Source organism: Rhodamnia argentea, chromosome 2 (genome assembly GCF_020921035.1).
Source record: "Rhodamnia argentea isolate NSW1041297 chromosome 2, ASM2092103v1, whole genome shotgun sequence".
NCBI lineage: Eukaryota > Viridiplantae > Streptophyta > Magnoliopsida > Myrtales > Myrtaceae > Rhodamnia > Rhodamnia argentea.
Genome location: NC_063151.1, coordinates 12,615,245 through 12,630,484, shown reverse-complemented (window position 1 = coordinate 12,630,484; position 15,240 = coordinate 12,615,245). Strand labels below are relative to the sequence as shown.

The 15,240-nt window shown below is 39.9% G+C and overlaps 2 protein-coding genes across 3 annotated transcripts; one reads left to right on the top strand and one right to left on the bottom strand.

Annotated features, from left to right (window-relative positions):
• The first annotated feature begins 1,297 nt into the window (after positions 1–1,297).
• Positions 1,298–9,631, top strand: LOC115726512 (protein RCC2 homolog). Of its 2 annotated transcripts, none has more exons than XM_030656416.2 (16): positions 1,298–1,817; positions 2,051–2,112; positions 2,204–2,271; positions 3,126–3,247; positions 4,549–4,654; positions 4,743–4,794; positions 5,071–5,188; positions 5,370–5,400; positions 5,485–5,508; positions 5,596–5,720; positions 6,964–7,045; positions 7,559–7,681; positions 7,755–7,808; positions 8,146–8,215; positions 8,786–8,819; positions 9,066–9,631. In XM_030656416.2, the coding sequence occupies exons 1-16, from the start codon at positions 1,622–1,624 to the stop codon at positions 9,359–9,361; spliced, it is 1,563 nt and encodes a 520-aa protein (XP_030512276.1). In that variant the 5' UTR covers positions 1,298–1,621; the 3' UTR covers positions 9,362–9,631. The 2 variants fall into 2 exon arrangements, with proteins under 2 accessions (XP_030512276.1, XP_048130541.1); XM_048274584.1 differs by having other exon boundaries at positions 1,745–1,817; positions 4,518–4,654.
• Positions 9,632–11,375: 1,744 nt separating this feature from the next.
• On the bottom strand, positions 11,376–13,998 carry LOC115726513 (cytochrome P450 71A1-like). Its single transcript, XM_048274764.1, has 2 exons — positions 13,484–13,998; positions 11,376–12,001 (listed from the first exon to the last, which is right to left on the bottom strand). Exons 1-2 carry the CDS (start codon positions 13,910–13,912, stop codon positions 11,387–11,389), a joined length of 1,044 nt encoding a protein of 347 aa, XP_048130721.1. The 5' UTR covers positions 13,913–13,998; the 3' UTR covers positions 11,376–11,386.
• Positions 13,999–15,240: the final 1,242 nt, after the last annotated feature.

The following is a 15,240-nucleotide window of genomic DNA, read 5'->3' as shown; positions in this document are numbered from 1 at the left end:
GAAAAAAATTCTATGAAATCTAGGGAATCTAGGCTCAAATTTTATAAAATGAGATCAAATTAGCGTAATCTAAGCTTCTTTTATTTTTAGGGATTTTCTTTAAAAAATTGATTTTTTAGAATTTTTCCAAATTTTTTCGATTTTTTATATTTTATTATCTCATATATTTTTCTTTGAAAATGAGACATCATTCTCTTTTAGGTCGAGAGAATTGAAAAGGAAAGTGAGAAATATGAGATTTCATTCTGTTTTGTAGTTCTAAAGTAACTCTTTTTTTCAGGACCAACTTTTTTTTTGTTCTTATTTTTGCTCCAAAATTATTTCCGGGAGCAGAATCGAATCAGAATCAGAATCATTTACATTTTCAAATAGGATTCTCATCTTTTTTTTATTCTGAAAAATAGAATCGAAGAACCGGAATAATTGCCATATAGGCCCTTAGTAAAGTTAAGGGCGTATAGCATTACCCACTACTTTCGCTTTCCCTCCAAGTACACTGTCATGGCATCGAGGTCATTTGAGTACTTCTATGGTTTTTCAAATGTTCCGTACAACATTACGTACACTCACAATTAATTAAATATAAAAATCATCATAATAGTCGTAAAAACTGTTTTACAATATTAGGATGGTTAGTCGTAATCAAGTAGCAAATAGTTGTAAAAAAAGGAAGATGTACAATAAACCGTTGTACCTTTAAAGCTTTTAGAAATATTTGATGATAGTCAAGACAAGGAACAAAAGAGAGAAAAAATCTAAAGATAATCGAGTAGGTGTGAAACGGAATATGCTATCCACAGGTAGTTGAGGTTCAACTCGAACTCGAGATTCATGCGCCTAATTTCAAGTTGAGCTCCAATTCGAGCTACTCGAGCATCTTTTCAGGTCAAACTTAAGTTGAAGTTAAGCTTTATCTATGTTCGGCTTGATACATTTACGAGTCGAATCGAGCTTTCATTATGTTTTGTAAAATGGTTATGACCACAAGAATAGCACAAATTATAGAAGCGTAGAAAATTCAACTTCCGACATTATTGATAAGTTAATCATAACGGAGTCTGCACGAGCTCGAGTCTAATTTCAATGTATTAAGTATGATAGTCGAGGGGAACTCGAATTGGAGTAGGGCAACATGCTAAGAAAACCCCTGACAGGTGCAAAAGGACAAAGTGAAAGCTTTTTTTACACAGGAGAGAAATTAAAAGTAGAAAGAATAAAGCAACTTGGCATTAATTTGTTTGTTTATTTATTTATTTATTCACTTGGCCTTTAACTAATAATACGGGAGCGAGCCCCTATTCTCGTAAGTCGGAAACCCCAAACGATCGCTTTTTTATCCCCATTTTCTGTTTGCCTCTCGCTTTTCTTTATTCTATTTCTGAATTAGGGTTCCATTCTCTCTTCTCGCTCCCTTCATCTTCTTCTCTCAGTCGCGGAACAGCTCTAATCGCCACCGATCCGCCATTGCCTAGCCGTTACCTGCTCTTTCCCGCCAAATTTGGCTCAACCCCGGCCGTCGATAGGCCAGATTTCAAATACTAGCCGTTGGATCCCCCCGCTCCGGGGCTCCGTCTTCGTGGTTTTTCGGAGCTTTTTGAGCGGGAAATCGGCCGGGGGAGGAATGTCGGCCGCGGAGGAGGAGGAGAAGAAGGCGGGGGCGGAAGTGGAGGAGAAAGGAGGAGAGCTGCTTTTCTGTGGAGGCACGTGCTGGGACATCCTTGGTCGGAAGAAGGGCTCTGTAGATGGCAACTTGATATCTCCCACTCGGCTTCGTCCTCTCGTCGGCATTAAAATCCGTTTTGTTGCCTCTGGTAGCAGTTAAGTTTTGACCTTTGAAGCTCCGTGATGCGGTTTGTGAAGTTCAATCTTGTTTATGGTCTGTTATTTTACTTGGATGTTGTTAGTTGTCAGTCGCCTTTGGTAGTTACTGAATTCGCTTTTTCGTTCGTCTTTGAGTTTTATTGTTACTCGAGGAACATTTTGGCATTTGTGCCTTCCTGGACATTTCTCCGAGCAGGTTCTGATTCCTTGTTGTCGGATGTTTGTGCAGCATCTTGTCACTGCGTGGCCTTAGATGTCGAGGGAAGGTGCTACACATGGGGTCGAAATGAGGCACGTTAGTCCCATATTTTGTTAGACGTTTCTGGTTCGTGGTAGGTTTGGCTGTTTGTCGTTCATGAATCGGGAGCTCGGTTTTTTGCAGAAAGGGCAGCTAGGTCATGGAGATACCATTCAGCGTGATCGACCCACAGTCGTGTCTGAACTTAAAAAGTGTGCCATCTTCTTTTACCAGTTTGTGGTTTAGTTTTGCAGAGTCCCTTTTGCTGTTTCATTTGAAATATTTGAGGTAAATTAGTTATTGGACCCATGAAAGTTCGCTGTCTTGAATAATAGGAATGGCATATATCTTTGGGCTACTTGGATCATGAATATTAGTTGAACCTACAAAGGCTTCCTTTTTTAGGTCGGTAATATTTGACATACCTTAGCTACAGCTAAACCCTTTCTCCATGAATTGGGAAGCATGCCCTCCTAAAACTGCTTTTTGTAAATTTCTTCTGCTTATAAATCTAGCGGAAGAGGAATTTGGGGTATGGATGTTTAATCAGTCAAAGGAGTGGATGATTTTGCTATATTGAATGTATGTAATATTGCTTTTCATAAGTAGTGTAGAGATTGCTAAAACAAATATTCAATTACCAAAGAATTCTTGTCTTAACCGTTTATAAATTGGAAAAAAAAATTATTTAAGCTCATAGTTTCATAATTTATGGCTTTCTTGGCTAGTTGTGTGAATTTGGGCACCAGTTATTTTGAAATGTCAAGGGAAGGTGAATGGATTCTTCTGGTTTTAACCTGGTTTATCGGATCTCTAGGGTTTTTGCTGCTTATGTGATATGAACTGGAAGTTAACCTAGGGAATTTAGAGAACTAGGTAACTTATGGTAAACAGATGTCAAGAAAGACCTTGGGCACCATGAAATGAGTTTGCAATGTTTTTTGTGAGTGGCGATGAAGTGCCGAGTGGATTCCCTTCTGTCATGTTCCCTACTACATGGAGCAATACTGGACACTTTATTAGTCACTTTCTGTCTGTCTAAATTGTAAAGGTCCTTGTGTTGTAGGTACAATATTGTTAAAGCCGGTTCAGGGAGGAGCCATACTGTTGTGGTTACGGATGATGGAAATTCACTTGCTTTCGGCTGGAATAAACATGGACAGCTGGGATCTGGTTCTGTGCGAAATGGTAGGCTATTGTATCCCCACTTTGAAATAAGATTTGGGAAATTATCTTCATTGAATATTCATTGAGTTTGTAAACTAGTAAAAGCTTTGCCATTCAAAAAGGAAGGTCTTTCAATTTCAGTTACAAACACAGTTAATGTTGTGAAACCTACATTCTCTGTGTTGTTTTCATTTTTGAGTCTAAGCATTGGCATATTGTGTTAGGGGATATGGGTCATTTAGGAGGGGATACTATATGTATGAATTGGAATAATGAGGAAAGGGAAGATAAAGAGTCCCCTATTCTGTTTATGTAAGGAGATCATCTCTACGTTATTAAGACTTCTCCGAGATGTTGATTATGGTTCTGACCTGTATTATGACAAATGGTGTGATTCTGATAATTCTTCCCTCGGTGTACTTCACTTCATGTAGACTTCTCTAAAGTTTGCATGTTGTGTCTTCCCCCTTAGGAAGACTCTCACTCGTAGAGTGTGGTGCCAGAGTTTCAGTGTACTGACATAGTTAGAGTTAGTCTGCATTCCATTCTCTTTTTGCTGTGGCATGAGAATACTGGTTAACTTGTTTCTTGTATGTGCTGATTTTTTTATTTTTTAAGAAATCCCGGATCCTGGAATGTTGATCTTTATCTGTAGTTACCTGCTTCTGAGCCTACTCAAAAAGTGTCTTCTTCACCTGAGACCAGATGCTATAGAGGAATCTCGATTAATTGAAACTTCATGCCTTTGGGGTGAATCTTACTCATTGCCTGTTTTAATTGTTGCGAGTTTAATGCCATTTTGTTCTTAGGTTTTGAGATCTAGAGTTAAAATTTGGAAAGGCAAGGCATGAATTTATAGAGTCTCTATCTGCATTATGTGTTTTAACTACATGGAGGAAGCTCTTGGTTTGGCTTGATAAATTGTCTTTTCCGTTTCAAGAGTACCTTTTACAGTTATAATTGGGTGGATTCTTTGGAAGTTAGTTCTTTTATGCAGATGGATAAGTTTGTAAGTAAGATACATATTAAACACAATATTGTATATAAATATGTCTTACTTTTATTCTTATTATTTCTCAATTAATGTTCATGCCGTGAGTAACCTTGTAGAGGATATGCTAGTCTGATGGAAAAGAAGAATATAATATCCATAAATTGGTTGAATATATTCTTGTTGAGGAGGAAGATGAGAAAGCCTTAAAGCATCATGGTTGTTGCTTTTTCTTTATTATTTTGTATTTTCAAGTTTGTTCGAAAATTTTTCCACAAATATTTTTTGTTAAATTGACAGGATTCTGCTCTTTGCTGCTCTCTCTTTGTAGAAATTGAAGCATCCCCTGTTCGTTGTCTTGTGACTGAGGTTAAAACTACTGCTTGTGGGGCGGATTTCACTGTTTGGTTATCTTCTGTAGAAGGAGCTTCTATATTGTAGGGTTTGTTGAACATTTTGAATGGGTATCCTTGCCATTGTGATTCTCATTACTAAGAAGTATGTGTTGATCTTTTCGGATTTTAGAACTGCAGGCCTTCCCCAATATGGTCAACTTGGACATGGAACCGACAACGAGGTAAATAAAAAGATCTGACTTTTCTGTTTTGTGATATTGTCTTTGAAGAATCTCCTTCTGATGAAGCGAAACATAGATAGAAGAGAATGCTGTGTAGTTTTACTGTCAATCCAATTTAAAGTGTCTTATGGTGGTGGGAATTCCAATTATAACCAACAGTTTGTATCATTCATTATCAGGGACTGTAAATCTAAGTTGATGCTTGGATGGTGACTTCATTCTTTACCCTTTGCACAATGACTTATTGATTGATGTTGCCTATGCTTGCATGTGCAGTATAATACTAAAGATAGCTCTGTGAGATTGGCTTATGAAGCCCAACCGCGCCCAAAGGCAATAGTAGCTCTGGCTGGGGAAAAGATTGTCAAAATCGCTTGTGGAACAAACCACACAGGTAGTGTTAACTCTTTTTCCTTCCCCCTTGCATGCACACGGATGACACATTCTTATGCAAGCTTGTTATGTGATGCACATTTTGATTTTAACAAACTTGTTCATGAGATGCACATTTTTTATAATAGATCTTAATTCTCTTACCAAGTTTTCTTTTACCATGTCCGTTTTCGCGGTACCAGTGGCTGTGGACTCAAATGGCTATGTTTACACGTATGCATCACTTGTATCTCTATCTTTTACCATTATGTTTAATATCTACGATATGGAGAGTAACTTGTGGTTGAAATTGTTTAGGTGGGGCTTTGGTGGTTATGGCAGGTTGGTTGCTTAAATTATTTTGTGAGCCCTTTTCTGTTGGAAGATTGCCTTTTGTTGGTCACTGCTCGTCTAACTGCTGTCTTGTAGGCTCGGGCACAGAGAGCAGAAGGACGAGTGGCTCCCTCGTCGTGTTGATGTCTTCCAGAAGCATAATGTCTTGCCACCTGATGCGGTAATTTCTGCGGGTTCTGTTAATTCAGCTTGCACTGCAGGTACTTATTTGCATTTTCCCTTTAAATTGGATGCTTAAGCTTGTATTTTATTGGTCATACAACGTATTGGCTTTGTGGATTCTATCAGAACTTCAAGCTGGATTTAGCCTTTTAATTGGTTGTCTGTATTTTGCACTTAAATAAAGAGAATATATAATTTGGGACAATTTACTGAATTGACTTGGGGAGTGCTGTACTGCAAACTTTCTGCTCGTTAATATTTCATTATACTTTTGGAAGATCTAGTGATTGATTGATGGGTGCATATTTTAATCTCAGGTTATTAGTTTGGAGTTGTAAGATGATTTACTGATTCTTTTTTTCTTGGCCATACTGATTGGCCAGTTTGTTGCAGTCAATCTTTTCTTTTGGGCTAATTCCTGGAGCTGAAACATAAGTTATTGATAAAGCGAAGTAATATGAATTCTGTGTATGTATGTGGGTACAAGCTCCATGTCCTAGCAGCAGGCTTCTAAGACATCTAGGTTGTTCAGATAAATTATAAGATTTAATTGTATTTAAAATGGTGTAGTTCTCCGACCAAAAAAAAAAAAAAAAAATGTAGTTCTCCAACCGAGGGTCACACAGACTTCCTTCTTTAAGTGTGAAGCACTTGCTCATGCCAATTCCATTGTGGAAGCTCACGGATGGATACATCAGACTGCAGTTGCTGTCAGCTTCCTTGATCATCTCCCCATTTATAATTTGGAGAATAGTTTTTGAGTTTACTTCTGATACAACTTTTTATGCTTCTTTTTCCAAGCACAACTAGGCCATAAGCTACCGTCCAGAGAAGCAAGCTTTCATTGAGAAGTAGCTCCCAGTAAAAGTGCAAATCCTTAATTAGTTGCTGATCCATTTCTAGTGAAACCTCCCTTTCCATCAGACTTTTCGTTTTATTATGATCAAATTTCTCAAACTATTACCTTGTAGCTCAGGAGAAGGGCACATCTCATGACAGTGCTCTAAATAGTTACTACCTTTTAGGTGCAAAGTGTTATTTTCAAGTTTTGTAGGTTGCTGTCGGGCGACAGAGTTCGTAACTTAATATGAGTATAATGTCTACTCCTATCTAAATATGAGGCCGCTTAAACCAAATTAAATTTTTTTATAGAATGAATACACTTCTATTAGATGCCCATTTTGTTAAATGAATTAGAGAACATGTAAGATGCATCGATATTTATGTTTGTCAATCTGCAACTTCTGCAAATTTTTACATGACTCCTTTTTCTTTTTTTAGGTGGAGGACAGCTATATATGTGGGGAAAAATAAAGAGTACTGGTGATGATTGGATGTATCCTAAACCACTTATGGATTTGAGGTTCTTTTCTTTGTCATTTCACTTCATCTTTGTACTTTTGCTTTTTTTACTTGCTTTAGGAGCTTGATGTTCTGTTCATTATCTACTTGCTAATTATGTAGATGGTGGAAGGAAATAATTTCTTGTGATTCTACAGTGTGTTAGCTGTCTGATTTGGTCATGCACAATCTTCTGCATCATTGCTTCTCTTTCTTAGACAAATAATTATCTTGCCTCATGATCCTTCTTTTCTGTTACTGGAAAGGGAAGTAAATCGGTTGAGGTGCAATCGAGGAAATTATGCTTGATTTATGGGGCTCTAGCTTATGTCGTTTCTCAGCAACTTATAGTATGGAACTTTTAACCTTGATGAATGCTTTTCTAAAGCTCCCCAGTGCGTACGGAGCATAACATCATAATGATAATTGCAGATTATGACATTGTAATGAGTAATTAGAAGCACCTTGATGTGGAAGAATTTTCATGTATTTATGGCTGCCATGTTATAACAATTCTAATTCTTGTTTCTTTCAGTGGTTGGAATATACGCTGCATGGATTCCGGTAATATGCATTACTTTGTCGGTGCTGATACATCCTGCATAAGTTGGGGCCATGCTCAAAATGGAGAGCTTGGATATGGCCCCAACGGACAGAAGTACGTTCTGTCTCTCCTCAAAATTTTAGTTTTTCCTCTCAATTGCTGATCAGCAATTATGAATATTCTTTAGATCTTCTGCTGTTCCCAAGAAGGTGGATATACTGGAGGGAATGCATGTCATTGGGTGAGTAGAGATACCTTCTATATTGCTTGTGTGCAATTATTGTTTCGAAACTCTGTTGATCTTATATTGTAATTTTTGCAATGGATATTATTTGGCGAACATCTTATGGAACCGCCACTTTTTTAGGGTGATATAACCTCAAAAAATGGTTCTGACCGGGAAAAATAGAAAAATGAAAACCCTAAAAAATTTGGAAAGCCTTTCTGCCTTTCTGTTTACTCAATTCGCTTAGGCAAATGAGGAAGGATCCACATTGTCTCCATCATTAAGATGATGGACTTAATATTTTAGAATGATTTGCCTATGATCTGATGATAGATTCATACTTCTGTTGCAGTGTTGCATGTGGTTTGGGCCATTCAATGGTTATAGTTGATCGAGCAAACATCAGCGATCGTCTAGATGAGGTATCTGTATTCTCTGAACCTGGAAAGAGTTATTTTCATGCCTTATTTTTTGGCGGTTGGACTATTGATTTTTTTTTTTTTTTAAAAGATCCTTCAATTGATCATATGCAAATGATGCATGCTTGAAAACTTCATTTGCTGGCTTTTGGCCATTAATCTTCCGTTTTGATCCAGTATGGCTTGTAGAAATGTTACTGTCCCCCCCCCCGACTTAAGATATGCGGAGTCCCTTGTGGAGGCTGGAAGCTAGGGCAGCCTCACACATTCTACTATGGTTTTCATAGTCATTTTTTAATGGTTCTCCCAGAAGCTAAGACAGCAGAGAAAACTAAAGTATAAGAGGTCGCAAAGAAGAGGTACTTTTAGCTGCCTCCTCGAGACTAGTTTTTAGAAGTCTCAGTATGCTAAGTTTGTAAACCATGGTCAAATCACCTCAAAGAGGCTCTGATTCAAACAAGACAGCAGTATGCTGACTTTTTAATGATTATCTTGTTCTGCTGCTGTTGCTTTGTTTAGTGTTGCTGATAACTTCATAACTTTTAAAGCCATCTATTTTCTCCACTTTCGCAGTTGGACGTATATGATGGCAAAGCTACTGCTGAAGGTATATGCTGATTCGCAAACAACAGGGTTCCGTCTGTTAAATATGGTCATTATAGTGAACTGCAATGAGATTTCAGTTTACAGATGTGATCAAAAGGAACTTGAAGTAGTCACATCTACTTGACGTACACTGGTTCAATTTTCATGCGAAACTGAGCTCATGCAATATTTTTCTGTCGTTGATCTAACTATTGTCAGCATCCTGGGAATCTGCAGAAGCCTGCTAATTTATTAGTTTGTTTTATAGGAAGTGAGGAATCCGAGAATAAAACAGCACTAATAGCCAAGCAGACCAGCAATAAAAGAGCTGCTAAAGCGACTGGTAAGAGGAATAAGTCGAAAGACGACTCAGCCTCTGAAGACGGAGCTGAGGGTGATGCTTATTCTGACCATAGTGATCAGGAGAATGGGCGGAGCGATCCAAAACGTCGACGTGGTGGGAAGGCTCCTAGTAGAGATCGTGGGGGTGCTAAAACTGGGGGAAAAAGTGCTGGGAGGAGTCAAGCGAAACCAGGAAAGCGGGGCAGGCCTAGGAAATTGTAAGCCGTGCACTCCATTTTGACAATGTGGCTGTTTTTGTCTCTCATTCGTGAGAGAGGTGTGCTATTCTTTTCTAGCTTTGGCCATGTACTTGCATTCTTGTTTATTTATCTGTCGGCAATCCGCTATTTGCTTACAAGACAGAATCGAGTCCCAGATTATCGATTATTCCTTGCAAGTGTCGACATTGTGAAAGACCTGTGCTGATTTTGAGCAAATAGTCGTACTACACTTTCGTTAAGGAGAACTTTACTCTTTTGCAGCTGTCGTTGATCTCCATTATGTTTTGTGACGCATTCTATTCCACGTTCCAATCTGAAATGGGAGACCAAAAGTATTCAGACCGTGACACAGAAACCCTTCGCCTTGGTTGAAATTACGGTGTGGGCACTGTGTCTTTTGAAATGTTTCGGCTTGTATCTTGGTATTTGATTTGGGGGGTGATAGCTTGTTGATAGTTCCTCTGAGTTTCTAGTTGTGTATTTTCTTGAGTGAGTAGGAACAGAAATTGGGACATTACATCATTTTAAACTTCACTTATTTGGCGGAATATTTGATGCTTTTGAAAAATGTGTTCTAAGAAAATATTTTAGGCAAATGGCGGTCTTTTTCATTGTTTGATTGAAATATAAAGGGGAAACTTACTTTTATTTTCATAGAGAGACATGAATTATTTGTGTGATGTACATGTTATGTTATAACATTTTAAGATGAATTTTTTTTTTTTTGGGGGGGGAGGGGATCTAAAATTTTATGATGAAGTTCGATTGAATTAAATTTTATAGGATAAGTACTTTATAGACTGAAAATTTTATTATTTTCTCTAAGGATCGTTCATTTTTTCCCATTGCACCTTAATACGTAAGACATTCTTCACACAATATTGACCAAAACTACCCTCATCCAATTGACCAAATGACAAGATAAACTCCTAAATTAGGGAAGTAAGAAAAAGTTTATCTTGGATTCTTGAACCTAATTATGGAGACCAAGAAGGCCCACCTTATTCACCGAGGACACTAGCATTTCACATAGAATTCCCACAACAGCAAGTGCCAAACGTCTCATTTTACTTCCCACTTTTTTCCATATGTTCCTTCCTCTCCACTCCTCTTTCACTCTTCCTTCCATCAGCCACCTCCATGCCCGAATGCTAACCTTGGCTCGCCATCACCACTGTCGAAGCTGCCGATGCTACGCTCAAGATCAGCCACTGCTGCATCTTAGGATGCGCAGCCGCCAACCGCTGTCACTGCTCTACCTGCTTCCTCATCTTGCCCCCTCCTCTGTTACTGCCCTCCTATATTTTTTTCATGTGCAATTTCTGTGCCATTGTTAAGCCTCACCATCGGATCCTGCAGCCGTGGTCAAGTCGCCGCCGCCGCCAGATCTAAAGGTGAGGCTTGGCATCTATGGAGAAGGCATAGCTCCACACCGAGTTCAAACTGAAAAAATAGAGGTAGCATAGCTCAATACCGGCGTCCTTGGCCAAGGCTTAGGCGCAGCATATCTAGCTGAGTCATAGCTCGACATCACTTCAAGGTCCACCATCGGAAACGAGCTCCATCAGGGAGTTTGAGCTTCAGGAGCAACCTGTCCATTTCAGACGAGGACGAGGAGATGTCGAGATCGGCTATGTCCACCTCCAGGGCCAAGGAGGAGGAGATCGAGAGGAAGAAGATGGAAGCCAGGGAGCAAATCATTCTCGTATCTCGGTGGAAAGAGACCAGGACCCTCGCCATGGTGCGTGAGGTCAGCCAAACAGAAAAGAGAGAAAGTTATTCGTCTCAATTTTCAATGTGGATTTTTTAGTTCCTCCATGATGAATGAATTTTTCAGCATTCAACACCAGAAAAGGATGAAAGCATTTTCTTAGAATTTATTTCCTGCAAATAAACAGACCCTATAGTTCAATTATTGGTATGACTATGATAAATGCACCAAAGGGAGACATAAGAATCCACACCTGGATAAGATACAAACCAAAACAAAAGGTTAAGTACTCTCTCTCTCTCTCTCTCTCTCAGCTTAATTCTTGATCTTGGGTCTCAGGCAAAGTGGGATTTTCTTGTGCATGGTAAGTCCAGGCATAGCCTCAATATCCACATCATCCTCCTCCTCCATTCCCTCCGCAAGTTCCCAGTCAAACGAGTACAACAAATCGGCGAGCGCCAGCTCCAGAGTCACAGCTGCTAAACCCACCCCCGGGCACACTCGCCTTCCACCACCGAAAGGCATGAGCTCAAAGCTTTGCCCTCTGAAATCCACATTGCTCCCCAAGAACCTCTCGGGCCAAAACTCCTCTGCGCTTTCCCAGCACTCGCCGTCTCTCCCGATGGCCTGCGCGTTGATGTAAACTGGGGTCTTGGTGGGTCTTATCTCGTACCCGCTTAGGATGCACCTTTGGGTCGTTTCTCTGGGGACCAGCAGTGGAGCTGGTGGGTAGAGTCTCAGCGTCTCCTTGACCACGGCTTTGAGATACGGCAGGCCGAGGAGGTCGTCTTCATCCACGAAACCTTTGTTTCCGACCGAGGATCTTACTTCACGCTGAGCCTTGCTCATGACTCCCAGGTTCTTCTTCAGCGCCGTCATTGCCCACACCAGCGTGGCGGCGCTCGTGTCGGTCGCTCCAATGAATATGTTTGGAGATAAGTGAATAAAGAAAAGTAATGAGCGAGCAGATACCAGAATAGTTGCATGCATGAAATAAAAGTGTCTGTTGGATCAACCGGAGATTTTTAAACATAAAGAGCGTCTACGTTCTTACACAGGTACCGAAAAAGTTGTCAAAGAATTATCCAGTAATATTAACAGGAAACCGAATAAACGGAAAACATTGTCAATTGAGAGCGTACCCGGACCATAGAGCCAACAAAATAGTTCATCTCAAACCAAAATAATCTCACTTTCACATGTTTGTTCTACCCATGTATATATATTCTATTTGCCAACTTTGTAAGACTTGCATTCAAAAATGAGTTAAAATTTACATCAATTACCTCGGATTTTAGTTCTTTTAACAAATAAAAAATGTACTGTGCGTCATTAAAATTTACATTTGAGGAAAGTAAGGGACCTTTGTGGACCACAAAGCCCTTTCTCAGAAATCAGATGTGTAACTCATCCGGTCGAGGATATTCTCAACAAGCGTACTAAAAAAAATTATTTAATTGACATGTTCTACATCATAGAAAATTAGCAAAAACATACTAAACTTACTGTAATTGTGCCAATTCAATCCTAAATTTTTTTTTTCCAATTCAATCCATCTAGCCAGCTTTGCTCGGCCGGCGCCGACTTGGCAATTTTTTAAATATATATCAATATTTTTTAAAATTTTTGTTTATTTATTATTCTTTAACTTATTAATTTTTTTTCCTTTTTTCTTTTCTTGTCTTCTCCTTCTTCCTCCAATAGGGAGAGGCTGACCTCGTTAACCCTTGCCTTTCACCGATGGCCAATCCGGCAATTGGCTGGAGGAAGAAGGAAAAAAAAAAAATAAATAAATAAATAAATCGAAAAAATATATTATAAAAAATTATCAACATCAACGGAGGCCAATCAAAGTTGGTTAGATGGATTGAATTGACACAAATGCAAAAGGTTTAGCACTCAATTGGCATATTACAATAAGTTTATGACTTTTTTGGTAATTTTTCCTTCTAGATCATGTATTAATTATAATTATAATCAGTAAAAAAAATATTAGATCTGCATCTACTTAATTACACTTGCAGTGTAAACCTTTTTTTCTACACAAGCGGGCTTGAGATCAAGATACATATCAAAATGTGTCTCTCGAACATCATGAAAATAGACATATAGTTTAGGCTCCGTTTGTTTCTTGATTTGAAAAATATTTACCAAAAAAAAATTGATTTTATCACTTGCATTAATGAATAAATTATTTTTCATTGACTAATCATTTCAAGCAATATAAGCGATCATATTTTGAAAAATATTTTCTAAATCACTCATTTTTCGCAAAACAAAAGGAACATTAATTTTAAATCCACTTATAAATTAAAATAAAAAAAAAACTTACAGCATGGTGTTTTTTTAGGAGAAACCATTTTGTTGCCTCGTATATCTGTGTAAGTCACCATAAAAGACATGGAAGACTACCATAAGCACCGCTTTGACGTGATCTCTACTGACATGCACCGAACCCGACCGATCCTCGCTCATTCGAAGCAAGACGTCAATGAAGTCTTCTGGATCCTCCTCCTCCTTCTCCTTGTCGAGGTGGTCTTGAATCAGCACCCCATAGAACGAATCCAACTCCACAAAAACTCCCTGCAACTTGGACGACAACCCGGTGACCTTATCAACGATTGAACCGACCCAGCCAAAATGGTCCTCGAAACAGAAGCTCCCAAGCACAGCCCGAGCTTCCCCCGACGTCCTAAGAACGTCGATCCTCCGCTCGGGCTCGACGAGGTGATTCCTCCCGAAGGCAATTTTGCAGATTATCGAAGCAGTGAGTGACAGCAGCGTCTTGCTCAGGTCGACTGTCCGAGAAGCGGAGGCTGCATCAGAGATCCTCTCCACCATCTTTGATACCTCGTCCTCGCGTATCGGATGGGACGATTGGACACTCTTGGGGTTCAAGAGATTCGCCACGCAGATCCTTCGGATTTGCCTCCAGTGCTCGCCGTATGGCACAAAGGCCATGTCCACGCCGCCATACGATAGCTTCCACGGGCCTGCCAAGGAAGGCTGGCTCGAGAACTCAAGGTCATGTGCTCTGATGGCCTCTCTCCCCGTCTTTGCCGAGAAGACGACGAGCAGGGGCGCAAGGCCGAGCTTCAAGGACATGAGCGGGCCGTGGAGCTGAGAGAGCTGCCACAGGCGGCAGTGAGGGGCGGAGCCCGAGAGGTCAAGCTGGTGCAGGTTTCCGATGAGCAGCAGCCTCCGTGGGCCAGGCGGTGTCGGGTGGGTGGCGGTGGTTGCATGATTCTTTTTACGTTTCAGGAGGAAGAGGAAGATGATGAAGAGAGAAAGAGAGAGGAGGAGACAAATGTAAAGGAAGGACATGGACAAATGCTCATATTAGCATTTGTCTTTGCACTTCAGGAGATAGCTTGCTTTTATAATGCTGTGCGCGCGCTCTTCTGTGAAGTCATCCGCCGAATGAAAAAGAAATGATTTTTGTCGGAGTAACACCAGGTAGATTGTGTCTTCTCTGAAATGAGGGACTATTATTTTCTCCGCAAAATTACTTATTCTATTCGGATAATAAGGAAAGGGATTTGGGTAGTTTGACTGTTCGGACCGAGTTTTCGTTCCCTTCGCTTCACTTAGTAAGACAGAAAAAAATGTCAGTAGGAACTCGCTCGCCCAAGTTTTGCCGAGTCAAAATGGAGGAACGGATCTTACCGGCGGAATTACCCCCTCTGGCTGGAGACGAAGCGGCGCGAGCCATGACCGGAGAATCTCCCTGTTCCCTGCCCATTGCGAGCTCTCGAGCAGCAGCAGCACCGGCTGGAGCTGCCTCCCCCAATCAAGTTCCGGCACTTGACATGAAAAATCGATGTCAAGACACTGAAAAGAAGTGCATTAAAAAACTGTTACGCTTGTATGACAATTTTTTATTTACTTGACAGGATGTTGTAAGCAACAAAAAAAATTAATAACAAATGATTAAAAATTATTGTGGGTTCACTTTTTCAGAATTTGTGGCTCACAATATACTGATATTCTCACAGTTACCAAAAAACTATTATGCATACAAAGTGGTCTCCTCTGCAAAATTTGCAAACTTTACATGACAAGCTCCCTCAATTTCTCCTGAACTCAAATCGAACCAACAACGGGAGCTCCAATTCACCAAATTCCCGAACAGCAGCAAACTAATGACCTTGCCATTTGCGCAACCGAAC

Bases quoted from the DNA above. Each gene is read 5' to 3' on its own strand.
- LOC115726512 (XM_030656416.2), top strand. From the start codon at position 1,622: ATGTCGGCCGCGGAGGAGGAGGAGAAGAAGGCGGGGGCGGAAGTGGAG. The intron at 5,189-5,369 runs GTAGTGTTAACT...TCGCGGTACCAG, and splicing joins TTGTGGAACAAACCACACAG to TGGCTGTGGACTCAAATGGC. The intron at 7,809-8,145 runs GTGAGTAGAGAT...CTTCTGTTGCAG, and splicing joins GAGGGAATGCATGTCATTGG to TGTTGCATGTGGTTTGGGCC.
- LOC115726513 (XM_048274764.1), bottom strand. From the start codon at position 13,912: ATGGTGGAGAGGATCTCTGATGCAGCCTCCGCTTCTCGGACAGTCGAC. The intron at 12,002-13,483 runs GTAGTCTTCCAT...CACTTATCTCCA, and splicing joins ACGTCAAAGCGGTGCTTATG to AACATATTCATTGGAGCGAC.